General features: G+C 37.8%; 1 protein-coding gene across 39 annotated transcripts in view; it reads left to right on the top strand.

Moving 5' to 3' along the window:
• Window positions 1-6: 6 nt before the first annotated feature.
• The window catches only part of PPIP5K2 (diphosphoinositol pentakisphosphate kinase 2), a 98800-nt gene continuing 83576 nt past the window's right edge, over window positions 7-15230 (top strand). For 35 of the 39 annotated variants that reach the window (XM_072789095.1, XM_072789057.1, XM_072789207.1 and 32 more), the window contains exons 1-5: window positions 7-212; window positions 5680-6036; window positions 10447-10642; window positions 12968-13058; window positions 14665-14750. In XM_072789095.1, coding sequence (XP_072645196.1) covers window positions 5923-6036; window positions 10447-10642; window positions 12968-13058; window positions 14665-14750 — 487 coding nt within the window. In that variant the 5' untranslated portion in view covers window positions 7-212; window positions 5680-5922. Of the gene's footprint in view, window positions 213-1294; window positions 1500-5679; window positions 6037-10446; window positions 10643-12967; window positions 13059-14664; window positions 14751-15230 lie in introns of those variants that run through there. The other 4 variants (XM_072789196.1, XM_072789047.1, XM_072789044.1 and 1 more) reach the window with 4 other exon arrangements.

The following is a 15230-nucleotide window of genomic DNA, read 5'->3' as shown; positions in this document are numbered from 1 at the left end:
GGGAGAGGCGTGGCGGCGGCGAGCGAGGCGCTCCCGCGGGCTCGGCGGCCGCTCGGCGTGGCCCTTCCCCGGCTTCTGGAGGCGGCGGGGCGGGGGGCGGGGGGCGGCTCCGTGGAGCGGGACGGCCGCAGTCTTCAGGAACGCTTCCGTCCCTCTCGGCCATCCGAGGGGAGCCGAAGGCCGCACGGGCTCGGCGGCTGCAGCGGCAGCAGGTGAGCTCGGAGCCCCGGGACGCACCGGAGCAGCTGCCGGAGCGCGGGGCCGCCGTGTCCTCGGGGCTGCGCGGAGTCCGGACCGCCGAGCCTCGGGGCGGGGGGCGGGGGGGGGGCGCTGACCCCCGGCCCCAGGGGCTCCGCGGCCGCTCCCCCTCCATCCTCCCTCCTCCTCCCCCTCCTCCCCTTCCTCCTCCTCCCTCCTCCTTATTCTCTCTTCCCCCTCCTCCCTCCTTCTCTTCCTCCTCCCTCCATCTCATCTTCCTCTCCCTCCTCCTCATCCTCCTCCTCCCTCCCCCTCCCTCTTTCCTTCTCCCCCTACTCCTCCCTCTTCTCTCTTCTCTCCTCCCTCCTCCCTCTCCTCCCTCTTCCCTCCTTTTCTCTCTCCCTCTTCCTTCCTCTTCCTCCTCCTCCCCATCCTCCCTCCTCCTCCCTCTTTCCTCCTCCCCCTACTCCTCCCTCTTCTCTCTTCTTACCTCCTCCCTCCTCCTCCTCCCTCCTCCCCACCTTCCCCTCCTCCCTCTTCCCTCCTCTTCCCCCTCCTCCCTCTTTCCTCTTCCCCCTTCTCCTCCTCCTCCCTCTTCTCTCTTCTCTCCTCTCTCCTCCTCTCTCTTCCCTCCTCCTCCCTCTTCCCTCCTCTCCCTCCTCCCCTCCTCCTCCCTCTTCCCTCCTCTCCCTCCTCCCCTCCTCCTCCCTCTGCCCTCCTCTTCCTCCCCCTCCTCCCTCCTCCCTCTTTCCTCCTCCTCCTCCCTCTTCTCTTTTCTCCTTCCCTCCTCCTCCCTCCTCCTCCCTCTTCCCTCCTCATCCTCCCTCTTCCCCCTCTCACTCCTCCTCCTCCTCCTCTCCCTCCTCCCTCTTCCCTCCTCTTCCTCCCCTTCCTCCTCCTCTCCCTCCTCCCCCCCACTTCCCTCCTCTTCCCTCTTCCCTTCTCCCTTTCCTTCATCCTCCTCCCCTCCCCTCCTCCCCCTTTCCCCTCCTCCCCTCCCCCTCCTCCCCCTTTCCCCCCCTCGTCCCCCCTCCCCCTCGGGTGTGAAGGACCCGACAGGACAGAAGCTCGGGGACTGCCTGCCCGGGAGGACCGCAAGTGGGCGCCCCTGGAGCCTGTCTCCTGGGACGTGGCGACCTTCGCACTCCTGTGGGTGATGCTTGTGTTGCCCTGGGGTTGCTGGAAGGACTGGCGGGGGAAGCAGGAAGGCGTGGCTGGCATCCTCGCTGGCATCCTCGCTCCGCATCTGCTTTTGCTCTTGAAAATTCTTCCGTGAAAAGCACACTTTTTGTTTCAGGCAGGTTGAACTTTTTTTTTTAACGTTTTATTTATTGAAGAGAGACCCAGAGAGAGAGAGGCACAGACACAGGGAGACGCAGGCTCCCTGCAGGGAGGATGCAGGACTCGATCCCGGATCCCGCCCTGAGCCCAAGGCAGATGCTCACCCGCTGAGCCCCGCCCCCACCTACCCCCCCTGCCCCCCGGGCGCCCCAGGACGATTGAATATTAAAAATAACTGGCGTTGGGGTCCCTGGGTGGCGCAGCGGTTTGGCGCCTGCCTTTGGCCCAGGGCGCGATCCTGGAGACCCGGGATCGAATCCCACGTCGGGCTCCCGGTGCATGGAGCCTGCTTCTCCCTCTGCCTGTGTCTCTGCCTCTCTCTCTCTCTCTCTCTCTCTGTGTGACTATCATAAATAAATAAATAAATAAATAAATAAATAAATAAATAAATAAATAAATAAATAAATAAATAAATAACTGGCGTTAACTGAGTTCTTAAAGTGTGGCAAGTGCTTTACATATTTTCTCCTATATGTCTTTCCTATAACAGTCCCACGAGGTAGATTAAATTATGATTATTTTCCAAGAAGTAGGTCCTGAGGCTTAGGCCACATAACTTGTCCTAAGCTTTTTTTTTTTTTTAAACTAGTAAACACGTGAGCCTGGATTAGAAACCACATTTTTCAGATTCCAGAATCTGTGTTCTTAACTGCTGTACTATTGTTGTCTTGCCATTGATGCTTCGTTGCTTTCAGTTTCTTCGCTAACATTTTTCTGTGGTTGGACGTATTCATTAAAAAAAAAAAATTCAGTATTCCTGTGTATGGGTCTGATGAAATGATGTCTGTCCTCCTGGAGCTTTCCTGTCGTGGCACAGAATCAAACAGTTCAGAAACCAAAATACTGACAGCCGCGTGGTTTGGTTTAAAGCAGGTGATGAAACTGATGTGGAGAAGATGTCAAAGTTGCACAGCAAATATCGCTCTTTTAAGTCTTAAACTCGTGCCTTTCGTGGTAGCTGGAAGGATATTACACTTGACGATTGGTGGGACATTTGTAGGTCACCCACGTAAGTGCTGTGCACCAACCGATCAAGTACTGGGAATATACAGAGGAGGCCCTTGTTCTCCAAAACCCCCCGACACAACTACATATTACTACTAATAAGGAACTATTAAATTTCCTAAGTGGAAATGATAATTGGTTATATTGGAGGATGTCCTTATTTTTAGGAGATGCATGCTAGGGTATACAGAAACGAAGTATATCCATGTCTGTACCTTTCAAATGATAGAGCAAGATTACCTGTATACGTATGTATAAGGAGGAAGTAAATACAGCAAAACGTTAGCCATCGTTGAGGCTACTAGTGGTGGATGTGTGAGTGCATATGTATGGTGAGCCATTCTTTCAGCTTCTTTGAGTATCTGAAATCTTTCGCAATAAAAATTTGAGGAGGGGAAACCCTAACTCTAATGGAAACAGGTCACTGAAAAGATATATCCCAAATGCTGTGGGTCATGGAGCGTGGGAAAGATGCTGATGTGCACGTAGGGTCGGCAGTTGTCGGAAAAGGCAGTTGTCGGAAAAGCATTTATTGAGGACTTCGGAGTTTATGAAAGGAGAAATTGGAACTCTCAAGGACAATAGTGAATTAAAAGGAGGAGGAGAAGCGGGCTCAGCAAAAAAATAGTGCATGAATGTTGAAAGAAGGAAAACATCAATTCCAGGATTTTGTGAAACTTGGCATGGACTTTTTTGTATGAACTTTTAACTGATGCTTGGCTGCCTTTGCCAGCATGCAGAAGCCTTTTTAATAATCTATTATGGAGCTATTAGTAATAGTGCCCTGGAACTGGAGTCAACATTGACAACAGTGTTTCCAGTGGAAAATGCTTTTAGGATTTCAGGAAAATTGGTCATGTGTCTGTTCCAGCTCATCAAGAGAGGAGGGTTTTGGGCAGCCCCGGTGGTGCAGCGGTTTAGCGCTGCCTGCAGCCCGGGGCGTGATCCTGGGGACCCGGGATCGAGTCCCACGTCAGGCTCCCTGCATGGTGCCTGCTTCTCCTTCTGCCTGTGTCTCTGCCTCTTTCTCTCTAGCTGTGTCTCTATGAATAAATAAATAAAGTATTTAAAAAAAAAAGGAGGGTTTTGAATACCACGTAGGACTGATGGATGACCCATGCTGTCATTTTAAGGATTGAGTAGCTTGGACCATGGTAGGTTTGTGAAGGAGAGGAGTGTTTTTACTCCAGGCAGTAGTGTTCAGGATAGTGACAAGCACTATCCAGTAGTGGTAAGACTGGAAAACATGTAATGAGGTCTCCAGCAGCAGCAGCAATGGCAAAAAAGAGTTTCTATAGCATCATTACATGGGTGGTAAGTAGGCACCCTTCTAAGTTGAGTTGTTTGTATTTATTCTGTGCCAGTTAAGTTAGGTCAGGAATCTCAGTCCTAATTATAAAAGCCAACAAGATAGATAAATAGCTAACATTTACTAAATGCTTACCTTGTGCTAGTTGCTGTTGTGTCTTCATTGTCATTTCATTTTCAGAATAATTTAGGATGTTTATCCCATTTTACAGATGGTGGCATGAAGGACGCAGAACTGAGCAACTATCAGGAAAAGCTTTCTAACTCACTTTTGTCAAGGTCTAGAGCAGTGGTTCTCAATGTGTGATTGATTTCCAGAGCAGCGGCAGCAGCATGTTGGAATTTTTCGAGTATTGAGTCCTCCTTTAAGACTTTCTAGTTTAGTATTTTAACAAGCCCTCCTGGTGATTCTGATGTATGAAGTTTGAGAACCACTTCTTTGAGTGTAGATGCTTTAGTAGCATGGTACTTTCCAATTTAAAAATCAGAATTGAGTAGTGTTTGTCTTTTGAATCGGTATTTCCTACTTTAATTTTTAAATCAACTGTTTAATATTTCATAACACTGTGAAATTTTAATTTGAAAGTTCCATAAAGTCAAGTCTGGCTATGTACATGAGGGTTTTAATATTTAACGGAGCCACCAGTTAAACTAGAATTAGATCTTTAGGAATAAGAGTTTTGGTGTTATGCACTGCAGTTTTAGCTAACCTATAATCCAACTCTTAAGAATATTTGATCAAATAATTATATTACCAGTAATCAAGTTGATTGTTATGTAGTTTCATCTTGGTAGGTAATTAGTTTTAATGTGACCAAGGAACAATAATATACATAGCTTTGGTAAAGAATATTTTGAGATATCATTATTATGTGAGTTCTTTTTTTTTTTTTTTAAGATTTTATTCATTTACTCATTTGAGACACAGAGAGAGAGAGGCAGAGAGAGAAGCAGGCTCCATGCAGGGAGCTTGAGGTGGAACTCGATTCCAGGACTCCAGGATCAGGCCCTGGGCTGAAGGCAGTGCTAAACCGCTGAGCCAACCGGGGCTGCCCTAATACGAGAGTTCTTAAACTGATGTTGATAGGCATCAGTTTGTTTATACGGAAAAGCTTGGATGTCAATCACATAAAAATTGTGTGCAGAATTTATTATACATGTACATTTTTTTTCTGAGGAGAGGATCTGTAGATTTTATTAGGTTAGCCAAAGAATTTTTGACTTGTAAAAGTTTAAGAGCTGTTATAATGAAATCTTATATTTAATCTTGTTTAGTTGATTTTTTTTTTTGAGACTAGAATCCAGAAAGGTTTTATTCCATTAAGAAAAAAAACAAAACAACAACAAAAACAAAATAAAACCTGTTTGCAAACTGAACTTTCAAGTTAAATTCTTTTAAAAATTGATTAAAGCTGTCAGTGGGTTTTAAACCCATATTACTGTTTTTTTTTTTTTTCCATTCTGTTCAGGTATTCCTAGAAAGGTGTTTAGCTTTCGATGGACTTTTGTTATAATTTGAATGATTTTCTCATTTGTTAGATATTTCTGGACTTAAAGAATTTAGTATTTTTTGTTATTGTTACTTCATTATCTTGTTACTATCCTTTTGTTATTTTTTTTCCTTTTGTTATTTTGAATCAGTTTGTCAAATTGCTAAAATGTAATTATTGAAGATCAGAGCCTAATTTTTTAATTTTATGAAAGAAATGTTATTTCATTTGAAGGTATGCATCAAGTTACTGGTCCTGATTTTACGAGTGTTATTTTACTTTTACTTGAATGTTTTTGAAGTACAGTCTCCAAAATTAATTTTTCATTGCATTTTAGGTAGAAAGACTACGGCATCAACTCAGTGAAGCAGTAAACTCGCTCTTTGTCTTTTAAACATCAAGAACGAAGCAGTGGTATCTGAGACCAGAAGAACATTTGCCAACTAGCTGTCATCACAATTTCAAGTGATTGTATAAGCAGAAACAAGCTGCAGCCTATGTGTCAGCTAGTTTAGAGAGAATGGTTTATTTAGAAGCAGTTTTAGTATAGTGCTTTATATCTGTATCAAATGAAATAAAAATGAGTGAAGCCCCTAGATTCTTTGTTGGGCCCGAAGATACAGAAATAAGCTCGGGAAATTATCGGCATTTCTTCCACCATGCAGATGAAGATGAGGAGGAAGAGGATGAGTCTGTAAGTTGTTTGTTTGGTGAGAGAAGACCAATACCGTATAGGCTTCTTACTAATCACTGTAAGGTGAACTAATAAACTCTCTAAATTGTGAAGACATTTTTGCACATGGAAATTTGTTGGAAATTGCCTGTGCTGAAAAGCATATTTTTAGTAACGTTATTGAGCCTACGGTGTGCATCAAGAAATCCAGTTAGGGGTCAGACTTCTCATTTGTTTGATTATGTTAACTTCAGTGTCTTTCACAAATGTTCACTGATAGGCCCAGCATAACAGAAGATTCAGTTGAAAACATGGCAAGGAGAGAATAATCAGGGCCGTACCAAAAGGGTTTCTTGTATGTAGAAGTACCTAAAGAGTACATCAACATAAAGAAGTAAGTTGAAAGAAATAACTTTAAAGGTACTGAAGAAGGACTTCGCCAACTTTGTTAAGTTTGTCACATTGTCAGTACAAGTGGTGGTTGACCCAAATATAGTCTTATTTATTATTAACTCTTCAGAAGCCTATAACTGTGTCACTAGAAGGAGAGGCTACCTCAAGGATCCAGAGGAGTATATAAGTGCACAAATTTTATCTTTTTGATCTGATCTACTAGGATATATAGCCATAGGTGCATCTTTAGGAATAACACATTTATTATGTTCATTTTACTCTAGTTATATTAGCTCAATATTTTTCTTATTGTTTTCCCTTTAGATTTAAGATTGCTTTACTGTGAAAACTGATTTAACATACAGACTTATGTTTGTTTTTTCTTGTATTTCCAGTTGAAAAGATAATTTTTTTAAGAAAGATTTATTTACTTATTTGAAAGAGAGAAAGAGAGAGAGAGAGAGCTGTAGGGAGGGGCAGAAGGAGAGGGAGAGAGAATCCCATGCAGAATCCATGCTGAGCGCAGACCCTGATGCAGGGCTTGACCTCAGGACCCTGAGCCGAAATCAAGAGTCGGACACTTAACTGACTGAATTGCCCAGGCATCCTGAGAATTTTGTTTTCAAACCAAAACCTGTTATACTTGGTAAAGTAGTAAAAAAAAAACCCAAAAATACCTAATGGGTGATCCTTTAAATCCTTTTTCATAGCTATTTAACACTTCACAGTGTGCTTACACATATCTGAAAACCTATCCCACCCCCACCTCACCCCAGAAAAAAAAATGATTTTCAGAAAACTATCATCTGAAGTGTTATCTAGAAGTCCAGTAAATGAAACAGAAAAGCAGCTTTTCTCTGACTTAAGCTAGAAAGTACTATTGACTCAGCCTCTACTGCCCCTATCATCTGAACATACCGTAAACATCACTGACACGTCAAGTCCATTTCTTACACATAAGGACTTTTGTCTGTCCCTTATATCTAGAACTGTACATGTCTCTCCTCCTTTACCTTTTATGTTTCGGCAATATCAAATTTTTGTTTTTCACATGTTATTCCATGTTGTACCATGCCTCTTTGCTGTTGTACTCTTTTATCTCTATGAAATGCCCTTTTCTGGGGGTTACTTTGTAAACTGTTTTTCATTCTTCAGAACCTTGCTCATATTCCCTATTCTCCCTCTCCTTGTAGACTTGCATACTTCTTCCACAGTACTATTTCTTTTTTCTTTTTTTAAGATTTTATTTATTTATTAGAGAAAGAGAGTGCACGAGCAGGGGGAGAGGGAGAAGCAGACTCCCCACTGAGCAGGGAGCCTGACATGGGGCTCCATCCCAGGATCATGACCTGAGCCATCCAGGTGCCCCCTCAGTACTGTTTCTATATTTGACATACATACTTGTATTCCATGTACCATAACATACTACATTATTGCTGTGATCTTTTCGATTCATAGCACTTTGAGGTTAGGTAGTTTCTATGTATCTAACTTTAGGCACTTAGTGTAATTCTTGGAACCTTGGTACTAATTAAATTGAGTTCACATTTGTGGCGCATAGTTGTCACTTTTGAGGAACTCGATTTGGTTTATTTGGCCTATAGATTAATAATTTGTTCCAGTTCATTCTCCTGTTTTTAAGATTAAAAGTATGAATTTAAGAAAAATAAAATAAAAAAGAGGTATGGATTTCATTTTAGACACTAAATCTAACAAAATAAATCTCTTTAAAGAGTTATTTCACTTCCAAGGTTTTACCTAATAGGAAAATTCTATAATTTTGTCTTAATAATGCAGGCTTATTTGTGCATTTTAAACTTGGCAGTTTCTAGTTCATCTTAGCTAATAGTAGATATTAATTAAATCTATAATAAATAAAATGGAACTTAGTAGCTTTTTTTAAATTGTAAAGCAATAGGGTATGTTAGGTTGAATGCTTTTTTTTACTGAAGTATAATTGACATAATAGTTTGACCTATACAACGTGGTGATTCTGCAATTATATAAAAATGTGGACCATGATAAGTGTAGTTACCATTGTCACCTTAAAAAGTTACCGTTATTGACTATATTCCCTGTGCAGTACTTTTCATACCTGTGACTTACCTGTATGGTAACTGGAAGTCTGTACCTCTTAATCCCCTTCAACATTTTTACCCATCCCACCACCCCTCTTCCCTCTGGCAGTTTCCACTTTGTTCTCTGTATTAGAGTCTGTTTTTTTTTTTTTTTAATTCATTTTGGTTTTTAGATTCCATATATAAGTGAAATCATAGGGTGTCTTTCTGACTGACTTATTTCACTTAACATAACATGCTGTAGGTCTATTCATGTTGTTGTGAATAGCAAGGTTTTATTCTTTTTTATGGCTGAGTAATATATATATACTACATATTTATCCACATATTTATTGACAGACGCTTAAAGTCACTTCCGTATCTTGGCACTTGTAAATCATGATACAATGAACATATCTTTTTGAATTAGTGTTTTTGTTTTCTTGGTAAATACCCAGAAGTAGAATTAATGGGTCATGTGTGTGGTATTTCAATTTTTAATTTTTTGAGGAACCTCCATATTATTTTCTACAGTGGTCACACCATTTTACATTCCCAGCAACAGTGCACAAGGGTACCTTTTCTCCACATACTAGCCAACACTTGGCTATTTCTTGTCTTTTTGATACTAGCCATTCTTATTAGTATGAGGTGATGCCTCATTGTGGTTTTGATTTGCATTTTCCTGATGATTAGTGATTTTGTGCATCTTTCCAAGAATCTTTTGCCCATCTGTATGTCTTCTTTGGAGAAATGTCTGTTAAGGTCCTCTGCCTGTTTTTTAATTGGATTATTTGATTTTTTTTGGTGTTGAGTTGTATGAATTCTTTTTATATTTTAAAAATTGACCCCTTAATGAATATACCATTTGCAAATATCTTTTGTTAGCTGAGGAAGTATTCTTTAGGAACATCATGAACTATGTAGAGGCTTTTGATCAGGAAAGAATTAAATAAGGGAACATAAAAGTGGATGATCAGGGTGGGAAAAATAGATCCCAGGGAGATTAGGATTTACAATCAAATTCAATACTAATTTGATCTCTAAATTGCATATGAGTCAGAAGAGGCAATGGAGAAATCTAATTTTAGGTGTAAAGAAGAATAGTAGTTTAAATCTGATGTTACCCAATTTTAAGATTTATAACAAGAGAAAGTCTAGGAAAACACTTTTGAGCTCAAGATTATAATATATGAAATATAAAAATATGGAGGAGGGAGAACTAAAAAAAAAAAACAACTGGGCACAGCTCTATTTATTTGATAAAACTCTTAATTACTTGAATGCAAAGATCTCAGAATGAATCTTGAGTAATTTTGTAAATCTACGAGCTACTCATAAGGTATTTCTATATCCTGCTTTTTTAGTTTTAGGACAAACCATAACCTTTAAGCTGTAGCACGGGTACCAAAGATGAGCAACACCATTAAATAGGAATATTGAGTATGAAGATTGGAATTTCAAAGAGCATTGACACCTTGGTTAGCAGTTTGGCTTTCTCCAAAATTTTCTTCCAGGTTGTCGTTGGTGATCAACCAATTCAAAGCCAAGCTACAAAAATAGTTTAACACTGTATAACATAGCTATATAGTCAGAATATCTTTTTTTAGGCAAGAGAATTCTTTATCTCACTCTCATTGGTCTTTTCACTTGGAGTAGATAGGTTTTGGTCTTCATTTTCCTCTTTCTGTTGTGGGGAAGGTAATTAAGTACTAGAGACAATTAAGGAAAGAGTATCTGTTTAAGTTTAAAATTAGAATGAAAATAGTAATGATGTCCTGAAAGTGAAAGTTTTCCAGACCTTTTTAGCCAACTATTATTTGTTATTTATTATAACAAAAATATAGTTTTGAAAAATGTGGGAGTTTTTTTGGTTAAGGTGTCATTTGTATTGATCACATCACTCATCTGCTTCTGAAAAACATATTTAGAGTTTGTATTAAGTCAACCTAATTTTTTTGTTGTTTTCTTTCTGTTTCAGCCACCGGAAAGGCAGATTGTGGTTGGAATATGTTCCATGGCAAAGAAGTCCAAATCCAAACCAATGAAGGAAATTCTTGAACGGATCTCCTTATTTAAATATATCACAGTAGTAGTATTTGAAGAAGATGTTATTTTGAATGAACCAGTAGAAAACTGGCCTTTATGTGATTGTCTTATTTCGTTCCATTCTAAAGGTATTAAAGAATGGGAACTCCCTTTATCCTCTCTTATAATAGACCTAATACATATTAATTGTAGAATATTAGATAAAATAAATAAAATTAATCTCCATTCTCACAGATCAGTGATGTTACCATTTTGATAAATTTCTTTTGGTCATTTTTTTGTCTGTATTTTTTAAACAAATTTATTGTTATAGTGTATATGTAACTTTATATTTCATTTTTTCATCAATTATACCAAGAAATTTTTTTCCCCTCCATTACATTCTTCCAAGACCTGATTTTTGAATTCATGAATTATTGGATATTTTAAGCCCTATACTTTTGCCCTATATAAAATGATCTATCTTTCCTCAAATGCAAATATTCATATTTTATTTTCAAAGAACTTAATATTTGAAATTTCAATTTTACTTGGTTTCTTTTGTAAATCAAACAAATATTAATTACACTTAAGTATTACTTAATGGTATAGTATGCCTTCATAATGAGACCCACTAATCAAAATCATTACTGAATATCTGAAAATTTGTAACCTCAGAATCTGTGAATTAAGTGAATTTCTAAGAACTGTAATTTAAAAGATGTGTGTATAGTTATTTTTATTCATATTAAATCACTTTGTTACCAAAATAATGTAATCTCCAGCTGTGTTAAAGTTTCACTTTAGCTAGGTGTTCAAGAAACTTTTCCTTCAGCAAGGGGATGGAGCATGGCTGAGACTTTATGTGCTCCTATAGTCTGTAGAGAAGAGAAGCCAAGGCCCTGGTCTGTTTTATTAAACTTAAGTCTTTTATTTCAGGGAATCTTAAAATTGGCTTATCCCTGAGGGTAAGGTGATCTTGCCTTACTACCACATGGTTCTTCCTTCCAAAGCTAATTTTTTGCCTGTAAAAACTAGGTGCTGTCTAAGGTCATATTCCATATACTGTCTCTTTGTAAGGAAAATGTTCCTCTTTAACAACACGGAAGCAGGGAACTGTTACAGAGGATCCTCTGTGCTGAATTCTGTTAGGATGCTTTAAATCATAGACTTGGAGGTATCTTGATGACAAGTGATTAATTCTTCTCAGAGTCTTTACAAACCTAGAAGGGTTTATAATTTGTGGAAGTGATTCTTGGTATAGAGAGCTTTTATTAAATTTTAAAAACCAAGAGGAATTTAGGGAATAAGTCTTTTTTAACTGACCATAGTTTTTTGTTTAGTTTTATTAACTAATGCCTTAGTACTTACTTCCCCTCCAACTGTTCTGATAATGATACAAGATAACAGTGTCTTCACAGGTATACTGTAATAGGCAAGGTTAAATTCTAAAGTTGTGCATGCTTACTGATTTTTACTCTTTTCCTTAGATAAGCTATTCATTAAGATATTGTCATTTAAGGAATAATGATATTTATTGGGAGCTTACTGTCAGGTCCTATGCTAAGTGTTTTATATACATTCCTTTATCAAGTTGCTCAAAAACTCTACTAGGTAAGACAAGTATAATACTCATTTACAGCTGAGAATCAGGGGCTTAGAGATATTGAATAAATTCGCCCAGAGTTGCATAGCTAATGAAAGAAGGAGCCAGGATTTTCCTGCTTTGTTAGACTCTCTGGTATACTGACAAACCGTCTCTTAATAGTATGTATTGATGGATAAAATTGTCAATACAGAGAGTACAGTATAATCATTAAAATGCTTTAGAATCTTTTTAGACCTCTTACCATATCTGCCATTTGATTTGTTGTCCATGTAAGTAGTAATTTTACCAAAGTCTAGAAATTTTAGGGAGTTAATTTCTGATACCTTAACATTGACCTAGGAACAGCAAGTATGATTCTGCTCATATATTTTATATTTACGGCATATCTGTTGTATGTAAATTAACTTTTGTTTTTGCTGTTTTTAAAGATGCAGTTCTTTGAATTATCAGCAATTTTTATGTATAAATATCAAACTAAAATGAAAGAAATTACACATATTTTTTAAAAAATCACCAAGTAATTGTAATATACTTATATACAGATTTCTCTTTGTGTATGAGATAATCTTAACCTTTTATTAGGGGACTTTGAATAATTAGTCATTGGCTAAGATGTCAGTGGGTTTGAATTTGGTTATATAACCACTGACTTGTGCCTTATCAATGAAATTAACTAGGAAAAAATAAGACTAATAGTACAAGTTAAGTTTTATATATTTATTTTTCCACGATTTATATGGAAAGCAGTTATAAGCATAATGAAATTAACCTTTTATGGGAAGTGACATAAATTCAAATTGATAAAGCTATAGATATCAACTTACCTTGAGATTGTACAGAGTATGTTAATAATATGTGTTCTTAGGATTTCCACTGGACAAAGCAGTTGCCTATGCAAAACTCAGGAATCCATTTGTAATCAATGACTTGAATATGCAGTATCTCATACAAGATAGGTGAGTGATGAAGATGGCTGAATTAAGGGAAGGAAAATTAACGTTTATTTAGTGTCTACTATAAGCTGGCATCAGGTGTTTTCATATACATTAATTTGTGGTATCCTCTAAAATACTTAGAAATAGGTATTTATACCCAGTCTTATAGATGAAGAAACTTGAGAATCAGGAAGATGAATTAATTTGCCCAAAGTCACAAGTAGTTCTGTCAATAATGGAACAAGGACTTAAACCAGGTTTGTTTAATTTCCATAGCCTACTGAACCATTGAAAATTATGAGCAACTTCTCTGCCATGTGACTGATGATGAAATTAGGGTTATACTCAATATAACTAGATTTTTTTTAATGGTAAAATGCAAGTCTTTTGAAAAATATTTCATTACATATCTTAGCACTCATATTATAAGCCAAAAGCATGAATTTCTGAGAGAAACTGGAATACAAATAAATTTATATATTTTGTTTGAGTGATGTTTCACTCTGATGGCTACCTTTATAATTTCACCAACATTCAATTTTCTTTTGTGTTAGCATTGCAGTATGAGATTACATGTGTGAAAATGCTTTATAAAGTATAAGGCCCTATAGTTTTGGGGTTTTTCCTGTTCCTCCAGGTAGTAACATTATTAGTAGCCAACATTTTATTTTTTATTTTTTTTAAAGATTTTATTTATTTATTCATGAGAGATAAATACACAGAGAGATTGGAGCAGAGACACAGGCAGAGGGAGAAGCAGGCTCCATGCAGGGAACCTGATGTGGGACTCGATCCTGGGACTCCAGGATTATGCCCTAGCCGAAGGCAGGCACTAAACCGCTGAGCCACCCAGGGATCCCCAATATCTAACACTTTAAAATATTGTTCCTAGATTTACATATTAATAAATGCTTATGTTATAAATATATTCATAATACATATTTAAGAAATTTGAAAAATAAAAGCATTAAAGGCATTTAACCCTGATACTATATCATATTTTTTTCTTTTTTTTAAAGATTTTATTTATCTATGAGAGACACAGAGAGAGAGAGAGAGAGAGAGAGGCAAAGACACAGGTAGAGGGAGAAGCAGGATCCATGATCCATGCAGGGAGCCCGGTGTGGGACTTGATCCCGGGACCCCAGGATCCCGGGCCAAAGCCGGGCACTAAACCACTGAGCTACCCAGTGTCCCTATATAATTTTTTTTCATATAAAAAGCAATATGTACATACATTCACATTTTACAAAATTAGGGTCACTTCTGTCTTACAATACTATGAACATTTTCCTATGTCATTAAATAATCTTTGAGTATAAAGTTTTTAATAGGTAATAGTCTGTCATTGCCCTGTAGCAACTTTGTTTTTAACCCTTTCTTTTTTTATACATTTACATTCCCAGTTTTAAACATTAGTATTTTAATATGCCACATAAAGTGTTGTGTGTCCATTTTTGTTCTAATATGGCTGAACATTCCCTTAGACATTTTCAATATTTTACGTGATTTGTTTATTTAAAAAATAAAAGACTTGAAATCTATGCCTTTTTAAATAATACAATAGTAATAATGTACCATTAAAGTAAAGCAATAAAACAATAAAAGATGTTTTCTTTTTCTTCAGAAGAGAAGTGTATAGTATTCTTCAAGCTGAAGGTATTTTACTTCCTCGTTATGCAATTTTGAACCGTGACCCAAATAATCCCAAAGGTAAGAATATGAGATTTTGAGCAAGCTACCTTTTGTCACCAACATACTTTCGAGGCACTTCTTTTCTATAATTAAGTAGAAGGAATTCAGAGAACTCATAGTTCTGCTTACTTAAAAAAAAAAAAAAAAAAAAAAGCCAAGTAAGCATTACATTCAGTTCAAGTTTGGCACTATAAACTGAAAGGCCAAAAATAAAAAATAAAAAAAATAAAAAATAAATAAATAAACTGAAAGGCCCACTAATAATTTAAGAGTTATCTATCCTACTTTTCTGTGGTCTACATTTGACATCTGGGAATCAAGAAGAGTTTTTAAATTACATATTTCATCATCTTGTATTGATTGGGGATAAGTAAGTGATTTATCTATGACTATTGAAGTCAGGATTAGAAACTTTATGCTAGGATACCGTAATTAAATTTCTGATGACTAGAAACTTAGAAATATTACTTAATACCTTAAAGTACCCTTTGCTTCATT

The sequence above is a fragment of the Canis lupus genome, chromosome 2 (genome assembly GCF_048164855.1).
Source record: "Canis lupus baileyi chromosome 2, mCanLup2.hap1, whole genome shotgun sequence".
NCBI lineage: Eukaryota > Metazoa > Chordata > Mammalia > Carnivora > Canidae > Canis > Canis lupus.
This window is presented reverse-complemented; position numbering and strand designations above follow the sequence as displayed.